The sequence below is a fragment of the Ambystoma mexicanum genome, chromosome 6q (genome assembly GCF_040938575.1).
Source record: "Ambystoma mexicanum isolate Mex_15411 chromosome 6q, UKY_AmexF1_1, whole genome shotgun sequence".
In the NCBI taxonomy this organism is placed as follows: domain Eukaryota; kingdom Metazoa; phylum Chordata; class Amphibia; order Caudata; family Ambystomatidae; genus Ambystoma; species Ambystoma mexicanum.
Genome location: NC_090937.1, coordinates 1,402,100,848 through 1,402,113,681, shown reverse-complemented (window position 1 = coordinate 1,402,113,681; position 12,834 = coordinate 1,402,100,848). Strand labels below are relative to the sequence as shown.

The 12,834-nt window shown below is 49.2% G+C and overlaps 1 protein-coding gene across 4 annotated transcripts in view; it reads left to right on the top strand.

Moving 5' to 3' along the window:
- The window catches only part of HTT (huntingtin), a 2,905,635-nt gene that overhangs the window by 1,625,408 nt on the left and 1,267,393 nt on the right, over positions 1-12,834 (top strand). For all 4 annotated transcript variants that reach the window (XM_069632055.1, XM_069632053.1, XM_069632052.1 and 1 more), the window contains 2 exons: positions 2,565-2,687; positions 2,908-3,146. In XM_069632055.1, the coding sequence (XP_069488156.1) occupies positions 2,565-2,687; positions 2,908-3,146 (362 nt within the window). The remainder of the gene's footprint in view (positions 1-2,564; positions 2,688-2,907; positions 3,147-12,834) is intronic.

Sequence of the window (12,834 nt, the reverse complement as noted above, 5' to 3'; positions counted from 1 at the left end):
TTTCCGCTTTGTATGCTTATATGTAAATTTGTAAAATATATGTAACTCTTTAAATATATGTACTGCATTATCTCCTTCCTGCCAAACTGTATTCATGTCCTCATTGTCTCACTATAAATATGTAATGCAATGTATAAGCAACCTGTAACCAAGCTTTGAATAACCATGCTGCTCATGCGCCCTCATACCCTCGGGTCTGGTGCGCAATACAAATCAATAAACTAAACTAAACTAAATCTGTTCTCCTCAGCGTCTTTCGATGAGGTTGATCATCTTCTCCCTGTCGTGGCTGCTGAGACATAGATCTTGTACCTATTGGAAGAAGTCATGGAGGTTCTTGTATCTACCTGATAGCATGCCCAAAGGCCATTTATAGCTGTCGACGGGAAATGTATTGTCTTGGTACAGAGATTGGGATTTGAACCGGTTATTTTGCTCCACATGTGTGGCGCTGAAGTTTCTACTTTATCTGGCCCAACAGGGCCTACAAATTGACACAGTAAAATGTTAACTGGCTGCCATTTCAGTATTTAAGAAGATGCCGGAACAGAGCTCCTCTTTTGCAATTCCAACTGTCATGCAGTTTTTCAGAGGATTTGTGAACATGTTAACCAATGCCAATTTGTTTTTCCGGTGTGGGACCAAAATCTTGTTTTAAAGTTTATAATGGGGGTCCGTTTTGAGCCCCTTCGTACCTGTTCCCTTTGGTTGTTGTCGGTGATGGTTACCTTTTAGGTGGGTATCTGGTCAGAGGATTAGTTCATATCTTTCGCTGTAACGATACTGGAGCAAGCAAACTCTTTCACAGGGATAGTGTTATGGATTTCTGAATGTTGTGGACTGTCCGATAATGAGTTGAGCTTTTGGCACATTCTACTAGAGATCTAGCAGCAATATCTGCCTTGCACAGTGGTGTACCTGCACTGGAAATGTGTTGAGCAACTACTTGGGCTTTGTTTCATAATTTTTCAAAGCATTTCTGCTTCGATTCTCATTCGGGCTAAGGTGCCAATTTTGGAAGTGCTGTGTTACAAACCTTATCGGTGCGAGACTATGGTCTTCACTCGCTTCCATCCTCAATTTGGGTTGTACTGCTCTGGGAGTTTTTCTTAGATGGGAAATCTATGGAAAGATGCAATCCATTAGAAGAATAAATTGCTCATCGCCCTCCCATCCAGCCGCACATGTAAAGAGCTTGACAATTCTTTTTGTTTTTGTGATTCCCTCCGAGTGAAACTGATATGGCGGGGCATGATCTGCTCTATATGTACTGCTGCTGACGCCCCATCCAGATCGTTTGGGTCAGGACTTCAAAGCAAATGGACACAGCACTGGACTACCCCTGTGCTGGGTAAAGCTTTTCTGAAGACACAGGGCCTCATTATGACCCAGGCGCTAAGTGTTTAACGGCGCGGTAAAAGGCTGCGGTGCCGTTAAACACCTAGCGCCTAATTACGAGGTCCCTTTGCGGGACCCGACCTTAACGGCTGGTAAAACCAGCCGTTAAAGTAGGGACCCGCAAAGGGACCTTGGTGCTAATTACGGTACCGCAATTTGCGGTACCGTAATTGGCGCCTTCCCCATTCCCATTGAGCCCTAGGGGCAAAAATGGGAATGGGGAAGGTCCATGGCGGCATGGGGAATTACCGCCCCACCAACCTCGGAATAGGGTGGTAATTCCCCATTCCACCATGGCGGACTCTGGCATGGACCATGGTTCTAATAGCACCATGGTTTAGCGCCAGAGTCCAAATGAGGCCCATGATCTGTGGGAGGGTGAATACGCCGACGGGAAAATGTTCGTCTCCTTCTAGGCGAATGTTTTAAATACCAGAAAGATACACTGGTGATGTGGCTGAAAGGCATAGGAGTTGCAATATGCTGTGGTGTGGGTTGGAGGACAAAAACTGAGGGGCTGCTTGGAAAGGTAAGACGGATCTGGCAAAGCTGTCGTAGCCCTGGGCGGTATAGCAACACATGGATGTTCAGGGAGGAACTTCAAAAGGAAAAGATACAAGGAAAGTTTCCCAGCATTGTCACATTAAAAGAGAATTGGCGTCATGATTCTGCTGAAGGGATGAAGCCAGCAAATGCATCTAGAGTCGTAAAGAGTGTTGATCTGATTACGACCTTGAGGCAATATAAAAAGTTGGCATCCCCACCGTAGCCCTATCATTCATTCATCTCACATCTTCTACCCTGATTCTTCTTCACCCACACACTTTTTAACTGTAGCAACTCTGCCAAAATTGATATAAAGAATGGGGGGAAAAGGCCGAACAGCGAGCAAAGAGGAGCTGGAAAGGACCTAGCTTTGATACATCCCGCCTTGTTTTAGTACCCTCTGTTTGGATTAAATGTGGGAGGGCCCCTACTGAAGGTGTTCAATAACTATTGAAAATCAGCAAAACCTAAGAATAAGAATATCTGTAGTAGTGAATAAATCTGTATGCGTAGCTCCCAATTTCTGATTACACCACAATGACTGTTTGTTTGATTTTTGCAGTTGTCTCGAAGTATAATACTAAGTGTAATATCTTTTCTTGATCTTTGTTTGTCTTTAGATGCATATTGATTCCCATGAAGCGTTGGGAGTATTAAATACACTCTTTGAAATATTAGCCCCTTCGTCCCTCCGGCCAGTGGACATGCTCTTGAGAAGTATGTTTATTACTCCTGTTACGATGGTAAGTGAGATATAAAGGATTGTGTTACAGTTATGGCCGTTGCTGCTGACGTTATAACCAGAACCTTAGTTAAATGATCTATTTCATGCAAATTTCATGATAAATTCTATGCTTTGTTTTTTTTTTAAATGCCCAACTAGAGCTCAAGTACTGATCTATCACATGCGTGTTTTTTTTTTTACAAATGTAAAGTATCTCTTCTATTAATTTCTGTCCCCAGGCCTCAGTAACAACTGTTCAACTTTGGATATCAGGAATCCTTGCCATTTTAAGAGTCCTTATATCCCAATCAACTGAAGACATTGTTCTCTCGCGTATTCAGGAGCTCTCCTTCTCTCCACATTTAATCTCATGCCATAGTATTAGTAGACTGAGGGATGATGACAGTTGCACAGCAGCTGCAGATGAGCAAAATGAGCCACAACAGGATAAGTCTCTACCTGAAGAGACCATCTCCAGGTGGGTGTTTACTTGTAATTTCAAAATTCCTTCTGCATTTGTAACCTCATGTAGTTGCAAATATGTTTGTGCATTCACACACAACAAGATTAACACCTCACCACCAGGGATATCTGAAAGTACATCTTGTAAGCACAAGGTGAAATAAGTCATTTGAAAACATAATTATTTTAACAATAAAGAAAGTGAGTGAAATTAGAACATTTAAAACTAGATAGATCTCTTGCTTCCCTGTTGGAATCGTTTCTAAAAGACCTGTATCAAAAGGGTTTTTTCTCTTTGAAATTATTCAATGGGTGATAGGCATATTGCGGCCCTATATCTTTCGATTAAGCAGAAGAACTTTGTTATTCTCATGCTGTTGTCCCGAAGTCTATTTGGCTTGGGTGTGTTGATTTTGAAAAAGATGTCACAAACACTATGTTTGCATTGTCTGTCTATAATGACATGTGCCCCCCTCAGGATAAATACACGTTATTTTCGAATATTCTGAGAAGGCTGCCATTGGTGGTGCTTCTCGGTCATCCACTCTGCATTTTCTTCTTCACCCACTGAGTGATTGAACACCAATTTATTTAGCTAGAGATGTTGAAAACCCAAACACTGAATGGCAGCAAGTTACTGTAGTAACTTCAGGGCAGATGTCCAGTCCAAGGTGTTTGACATGCCCTTTGATGGGGGGCAACCTTTTTGGCAAGACCGTGGATGCGTTTCTCCAGATGATTAAAACAGACATGGATATAGCATGCTCGCTGGGAACATTGCAACAGCGGAGGTCGTTGCTTTCGGTCCTCGAGAGGGAAGTCTGGAAGGTTCTCCAAGGGGTATAACACCCCCTATCGTCAACCCTCGCACTCCACGACTCGGGAGGCCTACGCTTGCTGCTGGCAGGCATACAATGGCAGAGGACAGCGTAGTCATCGCCCGCAGGTCTCGACTCCGATAGGCAAGCAGGCCTGAACCGGCCGTGGATCTGGGCCCCCACCATAGCAACCCAGTGGGCAGGCGAATAGCGAATTTTGTAAATGAGCGGAAGACCATCAACATGGACAAATGGGTGCTGGACGTTCTTCGTTAGGGACACACCTACTTAAGACACCTCAACAAGTACTTGAAATCACAAAAGTTCAGGATGGTAATGTTGCAGCACATGCTCGGACAGCTGGAGGAAAGGGATTTCCTGGCGACATTGGACCAGGACGATGCCTACTTTTACGTCACCATTCATCCAAAGCATCAGAGGTTCCTGCTCTTCGTGGAGTTGGGGTGGCAATATAAGTTCAAGGGCCTGCCTTTCAGCCTAAAGTCAGCACCAAGGATGTTCAGAAGTGTTAATCACCGGTGGTGGCACACCTGCGCCTCAAGGGGATCCACGTCGATCCCTATATGGACTTTTGGCTCTTCTGCTCCTGCTGTCAAGCGCTGGCAAACCAGCACAATGTGGAAACCATTTGCCTTTGACAGAGCTCGGATTCTCCATCAGTTATCCGATATCCTGCACGGAGCCATCGTAGTATGCTGTGTACTTTTACATCCTGTCCCCTTTCCTCCATACTGCATGGGCGTCCCTTCCTAGGGACGGGAGACAGAACCTTTTTTCACCAGAAAAAACCTTCTTCCCCTTTAAATTTAGTGATGCACGTGGGTGTGGCCCTGGGAGCATGCGCTGCCCTAACTCCGCCGGCCGGTGCCACACCTCAGTCCCCTTTTCCGTATCGACGGGAACGGGCTGAATTCACCAGCGCTCCTGGGTTTGGCTTTGGCCATGTAATTCCACATGCGGATACTTCTACTTCTGTCTTTTTGTCTTTTTTCATTCAGGTACTCGGTCCTCCGACGTCACGCTCCTCCCGGGCACATGTTGACTTCAACAGCGTTCAGCAGGTGTCGATCCTGCAAAGGACTCTTTCCGACTTCAGACCCCAACGCCCTTTGCCTCCGTTGCCTTGGCCCCGACTACGACTGGCAAGCTTGTACCGCATGTGACATGCTCTCTTCGAGGTCTCTGAAGAACAGACTAGCCAGGTGGAGGGAGCTCTTCCAGAGGTGGTCTCCAGAGGACCTGAAGGACTTCTTCAAACATCGGGCCACTCTTCTCCAGCGCAAACCACAAGGGAGACTCCTTTCCAAGGACTTGCCTGCGCGGGAGGAACCTTTCAGGTTGTCATCCCAACACGAGCACCGAGGCTATTCCAGCTACCGGCCGTCAGGCCGAGGGGTCAGTTGATCCTCCCGGTGACAGTGCTGATGGACTGGAAGGTTTTATTACCGGGTCTTAACCCAAGGGGCCATGCCCTAGTAACGGCAACATGTCTGAGGGGGCGCCTATACGCAGCACTACCGGAAACTCTGTCGAAGGCGATACGTCTACCAGGTCTCAATCTGTGGTGCAGGCTATGCCTCATGATCCACACTCAAGAGTCCTGACGAGGCTGGGCCCAAGGAGCCAAGCAACACGACACAGACTTCCTCCTAGAGCTTCTGGTACAGAGCCAATCACGATTCAAGACGGGACTGGCAGAGGCCAAAATGGTGGCACAGACATCATGAAGTCCACCGTGGCCCACATTGACACCTCTGGCTCTGTGCTTCTAAGTTCTAAGTTCAACCTGGATGTCCAGGAGCGCATTCTGGACCTGCCGTTCGAGGGAAGTGACCTCTTCCACTCCACCACGGACAGGGAGCTGGATAAAAAAACACAGCTCGCAAGCAGCAAAGTCTTTATCCATCCTTACAAAGACCACGCCCAAAGCGTACACCCAGTCACAGCAGCGCTCGGACAAGGGGCGCATATATGGAGGGTTTTGCAGATTCCAAGAGCAGAGGTCCAGGCAGCCGGACCGTTCGCCGACCCAACATCAGGGAAAGCAACAAAAAGGGAGGGTGGAGTAAGGGCTTTTTCCAGTCCCCCTTCTCTGCAACATCCTCAGAGGGAAATGAGGCAGGACGCGCCCCTCCGGGTCCACGTGTCTCCAGTGGGGGGGCAGACTTGCTCTTCATGCACACTTCTGGTGCCAGAATTTTGCTGTCCCCTGGATCCTCTCCGTAGTTTCCACTGGGTACCATCTACCTGTCCCTGCCTCTCCTCCCTCTTCCCCTCCACTCCCACAGGTTGGGACAGCAACTATTTTGGCGGAGATCCGGTCGCTCGTCGAGAGCCAGGCAGTGGAGGAAGTCTCAGCCTCCCAGCGAGGCTTGGGCTTCTACTCCAGGATCTTTGCCATTCAGAAAAAGAACCAGGCTGGCCTGAGAGTTCTGCTGGACCTTTTCAACCTCTCCCTACCTGTACAAAAATTCAAGATGGTTACGCCAGCGCTTATAGTGGAGACACTGTGCAGGGGAGACTGGATGTGCTCCCTGGACCTGAAGGACGCGTACCTACATGTCCCGATTTGGGAGCATCATTGTTCTTTACAATGATTCAGAATCATGGGCTACCATTTCCAATACAAGGTGCTTCCCTTCGGCCTCAACTCGGCCCACAGTGTCTTTACCAGACTGCTGAACTCAGTGGCGGCCCTCCTCATGGCCCAGTGTCACCACATCTAAGCGTATCTCGATGATTGGCTCGTCAGGGCGCCCTCTCCGGAAGCGGTGCACCTCATTTCCCATGCTTTTATGAACACACTACACGATCTGGGCTTTTCGCTCAATCTCAAGAAGTTGCAGCTGCAACCTACGGAGAGACTGACCTTCTTGGGGCTCATCTGGGACACTTGCTCCAAGAGAGTTTTTGCTTAGGAGGACAATATCACGGCCGTCAGGAGGGCCACTGCACACTTCCTCAGCAGAGAGATGACAGCGGCCTGGTGGTACCAACACCTACTTGGTGTCATGGCAGCGGTCCTATTGGCCGACCCCCACACGAGACTCCAGTTGAGGAGGATACAGCTGTACTTTGCAGCATCATGGAACCAGGAGCAGAGCTCTCAGGCGGAGATGATAAAGGTTCCTCCTTCTCTCCACCCGGACCTCACATTGTGGTCCACGGACTAGAACCTGCGCACGGGCAAGCCCTTCCGGCAACCTACCCCACAGGTCAACCATCACTACGGACTCCTCTCTCTCGAGGGATGGGGGGGCCACCTTGGACAACCACTGCCTTCATGGCACCTAGCCTCGGCAGGAGCAGGAGTACCCCATCAATTGGCTAGAACTAAAGGCCATCTGGCTAGCGCTCAGAGCCTTCCTTCCGGTTATCGGGGGCAAGGTCGTCTTCATTTAGACAGACAACTCGACCAGCATGTTCTATGTCAACAAGCAGGAAGGTACCAGATCCCCTCCACTGTGCAGACTGGCAGTCAGCATGTGGGAATGGCCCCTGGAGAACAACATCTACCTCACGGCCGTCCACCTTCCGGGGGAATCCAACCTAGAGGCGACACGCTCAGCAGACTGAGGGCGGACAGTTACGAGTGACAACTGAACGACCTTGTGCTGCAGGAGAGCTTCAGCAGGTGGGGACATCCCCAGGTGGACCTCTTTGCCTCCTGGGACAACAAGAAGTGCCAACAGTTGTGTCCTGGCAGGGACATGGCCCCGGCTTCCTGGGCGACGCATTTCAGATTCAGTGGAACGGCATGACAGCACATGCCTTTCCGCCCACACCGCTGATCCGCAGGGTGATATGCAAGATCAAGGAGTCTCGCCACCTCAGCCTCATTCTGATAGCTCCATGGTGGCCAGCCAGGCCATGGTTCCCGGAGCTGCTACCACCCATTCGTCTTCCGACGGGCCCAGCACATCTTATGGCGCAACAGGGGGGCAGGGTCCTCCATCCCGTGCCACCGAAACCAGCCCTCACAGCGTGGTTCCTGAGCAAGTCACACTAGGGCACCTCAGCCTTTCCCAGGCTAATCTAGAGATCATAAGGGCGCTAGGAGCAAGGCTACCAGGACCCAGTTAGGAGCAAGTGGACCAGGTTCTGTCAGTGGGCAGACTCTAAGGATATCAACCCCCTTGCATGTACGCTGGACGACAAGCTCTCCTTCTCGGCGCACCTCACCCACTCATGCGTGTAGGTGGACACCTGCCGCACTTATCATAGGAAGAGGTATTCTCCTCTTCCAACCCAATAGTCGAGAAGCATTTGATGGGCCTCGCCAGACTCTAACCGCCCATCAAGAGGCCACACCCTGTATGGGACCTCAGCGTAGTCCTGGGTGCCCTGGCGCACAAACCATTTGAGCCAATGGCGTCCACGGACATCAGGCTGGTCACCATTAAGACGGCCTTGCTAGTCGGCCTCACTTCGGCTCGCAGAGTCAGCGAAATCCAGGCGCTAGTCGCCTCAGAGCCCTATACTACTTTGCACAAGGATAAGGTAGTCCTGCAGACTCGCCCAGCATTCCTACCGAAGGTGCCTTCACCTTTCCATCTCAACGAAGAGATAGTGCTGCCTACGTTTTTTGCTGAACCTAAGGATGAGGCTCAGAGTTCTGCACTTCCTAGATGTCAGGCATGCCCTAGAATTCTACTTGCCTACTATACTTACCTGCTTCAACACATCTTCTATGTGAGGTTCCCATTGTCTTCACAAAAATTGCTATACCAACACCGAATGCATCAGACATCTTAGCATGCGCCTCGGAGCAGTGTCTGAGTACACCGAGCATGCGCGTACACCTAGCTCATTAGCTATACAGCTTTCCTCCTCAATCGAGCACGGCAGCTTTGACTTCGCAACGCTCCGCTCGCACTCAGAGGTAAGACACGCTAACGGAGGGCAGCGATTTCGCTCCTGTTTCCCGCTCCACTCATACCTTTTTTGCTTTAGCATACCTGATTGTACGGCACAAATTGACATGCCATTATTTGCCTTTTTTTCTCCCTCATAGCATTCACCTCCTATCCTCATCCAAAGGGGTAATTCCCACATCTGCAGCCCCACAACAAACCTGTGCTGAGCCCCGTCTCCCGCTGACCTCAACCCATCTGGGGCTCCTTAGGGGCAACACCACGAATAATCCCTAGAGGACGCCTCACAGCCCTACTGCATTATTAGGTAAGAACTTGGCCTACCGTTTTCCTTGGCTCACTTCTAGTCTATCTCCCACAAAGGTACCTACTTGCTCTGACCCACATCTTGGTTTTTTCCAGATGCACAGCGGGCCCTGTTTTACAACCCCACCCAAGGGCCCTGCTTTATACTACCCGCTCCTGATTATTTGGACACAACATTACCATAAGGATTCATTACCCTCCTCCCTCCCGGAACCAAGCTCAAGGTTGGTTTGTTCTTTTATTGTTGTTTTTAATGAGAGGCACACTCTCTTTTAGCTATACAGTACTTCAACTGTATAGTTCACATTGTTACCACCTTTTGGTACAGGACACCCTGTGAGTTTCTAATATTCCCCCTTTATTTGTGTTTACCAACCATAGGGAGACACAATCGTCTTTTGGCCCAGAAGAAGGCACCTACCCTGGAAACCGAAACGTCCTAGGGTCCAGTACCCCCACTGTGGACCCCTTTTACATCTTTGGGAATTCTATGTTCCTGACGTAGACCGAGGATTGGTCATCAATAGAACTAAAATCAGTGTACAACTATATAGGACCTAAATTGACATTCCAAGGACATATGCTCCTGACCTATATATAAATGTACACTATTTACTAAAATTCACCAGTCTGTCCTGCTCTGCTCTTGTTACAGCTTTATATGGGGCACCTTTTTGAAACTTGATGAAAATGTATTTCTAACCACTGATGCCTCTGCTGATTTACATAAAGAACTTTTCATTCAAGAGATGATGTGAAGCAGACATTGGTTTAAAGTCTAGCACTATAATTGAATCACTTTTTCTTTCTTTGTATTTTGATTCCTTTAACTGTAGAACAGACCTGAGACCTATGCTCAACTACTGTTTAAAGCCCCCTTTCCTTGTTTTTTGTTCTTTGCTCTTCCTTTACACCAGGACAACGTAATTAATATTTAGCTGTCTTGATAAGGGAAGTCATGTGTAATAAAATTGCACCATCAATAATAAAAATTGTTTCTCTTAATTATACAGAATATACCTTCACAAAACAATTTACTGGTTTTGTTTGTACTCTAGGGGTTTCTTAGAGTACATCACGAGTATGAATCAATGGTGTATCCCTGACAACACCACCAATCTAAATACAACCAATTACATACCAAATGTATAGAATGTCTTAACTTTGATAGGCGGCTACCACTAGTGTGATACACTAAAATTCTACTTGGACAGGACCAAGGTCTTCCGCAAGTCAGACGCACTGTTTGTCACCTCCGGCAGATCAAGACTGGGGTATCAGGCATCTAAGGCCTCTATAGCCTGGTGGATGGTCTCGGCCATCAAGGAAGCACACAAGGGACAGCATAAGCCACTACCGGTCAACATGCTTGCCCACGCGGCCAGAGCCATGGCAACCGCCATCGCATTCCAGCGGCATGTCTCCTGGCAAGTCATAAGCAAGGTGGTTACATGGGCCACCCCTTTGGCTTTCTGCAAGCATTACTTTTTGGACGCCTGCTCTAGATCAGATGCTGCTTTTGGACAGGCGGTTCTTAGAAACCTGGTTGCTTAAGGAGGGTCTCCATCCACCTTGGGGCTACTCTCAGTTGTAATCGCCCATGCAGTATGAAGGAAATGGGACAGGACGTAAGAGTAATTATAAACTACTCACCGTCCTTAGTCTCCTTTCCTCCATACGTCCCACCATCCTTCCCCCTAATAAAACTGGTGTAATTAGGCAAGGTTAATCCATTGTCGATGCATCTATGGGGACTGGGGTGTGGCGCCGGAGGTCGGATTCAGGGCAGCGCATGCTCCCAGTGCCGCGCCTGCTCCCAGTGCCGCACCCTCGCGCGCGCCTCTAAATTTAAAGGGGAAGAAGGTTTTTTCTGGTGAAAAAGGTTCTGTCTTCCATCACTAGGAAGGGATCGGCCATGCAGTATGAAGGAAAGGGGACTAAGGACTAAGAGTATGTTAGTCACCACAGTGAGTAACCTATCATTTCTTGGGCGCCCGGCTCAACACAGCCGTATTCCTGGCTAGCCCCTCGGAGGAGAGGGTGACCACCATCTTGGGGATGGTGCAGCGACTGTCGATTGCATAGAACAGTGCGAGCCATCGAGTCGTTGTTGGGCATGGTGTCCTCCTGTATCCACCTTTTTCCATTCTGCAAGCTCCAGATTAGGCCTCTGCAAGGGTACCCGGATGTGAGGTGGCTGCAGGTCATGGGCAGTTGTGCGAACAAGATCATTCTTAAACAAGAGTTCAGAAAAGCTCTACGATGGTGGGGGCTACGGCTGCATCTAGCGTAAGGGCCTTCTTTCCTGACACCCCAATTCAAGGCCACGGTCACCAGAGACCCCTCCCTGGAAGGGTGGAGGCCCACACTGGGCAGTCCCATGCTGGGGCCTTTGGCTCCCAGAGGAAAATGACCTCCACATCAATGTCCTAGAAATCCAGGCAGTCTTCTGGGCCCTCAAACTGTTCCTTGCAGGAGAAGGTGGTGCGGATCTTCACGGAAAACACCACCACCACCATGTTCTAAATCCGGAAGCGGGGGGCGTGCTCTCCCGCCCTTTCCCCGGGAGGCTTGAGCCCTGTGGGGCTGGACCAATCTGCAGGACATGTTCCTTGTCCCTTTTCACCTGCCAGGCATCAAGAACACCATTGCAGACTCTCTCAGCAGGGAGCTGGGGTCCTGCCATGAGTGGGAACTTCAGCAGGTGTAGGGTCCCATCTCTTCAGCTAATGAGGTCAACCCCAGATTGACCTCTTCGCAACAGTGGACAACTCCAAGTGCCAATGGTTTGCAAGCAGGTTCCCTCAGCCGAGGAGCCTGGGAGAGGCTTTCTCATTCCTGTGGGAGGGGTTCTCCCTGTACGCCTTCCCTCCCATTCTGTTCATGCTACTTGTGATCAACTCACTCGGACGTTGTCGTTGCAGGATAATCCTCATCACTCCAGCGTGGCTACGATAGATCTGGTACCCGACTGTAACGCTCACCTGGTATCCACGGGGATGTCACTCATCCTGTTCTGACCTCTTAGGACCTCAAACCCTTCCCTGGAGGCTATTTGACTGGAGACTGGGCCTGAAACACAGGACTGGTAGAGTTTAACTCCCTATTGTGTCTGTGTGCTTGAACCCCTTCTTCCCCGGGGTCCAACCCTTCCCTTTGATCCACAGCTCACCTTATTTTCTTGGATAGTGTGCTCTCTGTCCTGCCTTCAGCGCACGGGCGCGTTGATTGATGCGGGCTCATTGCTGCCTAGTTACTTCACTGGCAAGAGTCCGACAGGTAAGTATAATGAGTCTTTTAAACAGTTCTCTAACTTTGTTCCTTTCCTTCCTTAGATGATGGCCGGCGTCCGGGGATGGCGGCGTGCTGCTGAGATGAGTAGCGCTGAAGGTGTGAGAGCGCAATGCACCCCTTTCATATTTGCATTGAACTGAGTTCTTTTTCTGTGTCTTTTAGGCGCCGCAACGTTTTCAGCGTGGATGCCCGTTATGAAGAACAAATGCGGTGTGTAAGCGTGGTATGCGGCGCATCTAGATGTTTCCACGCTAACCTGGAGTGTCTTTTCCCTCTTGCAGATGGATGAGAAGTTACAGAGACAGAGTTCCCCCAGAGCGGCTGGGATTCAGGTAAGCGTTTGAGGCTCGTACAGTATTTAAAAATAAGCAAATATTTGCAGAATGCTTAC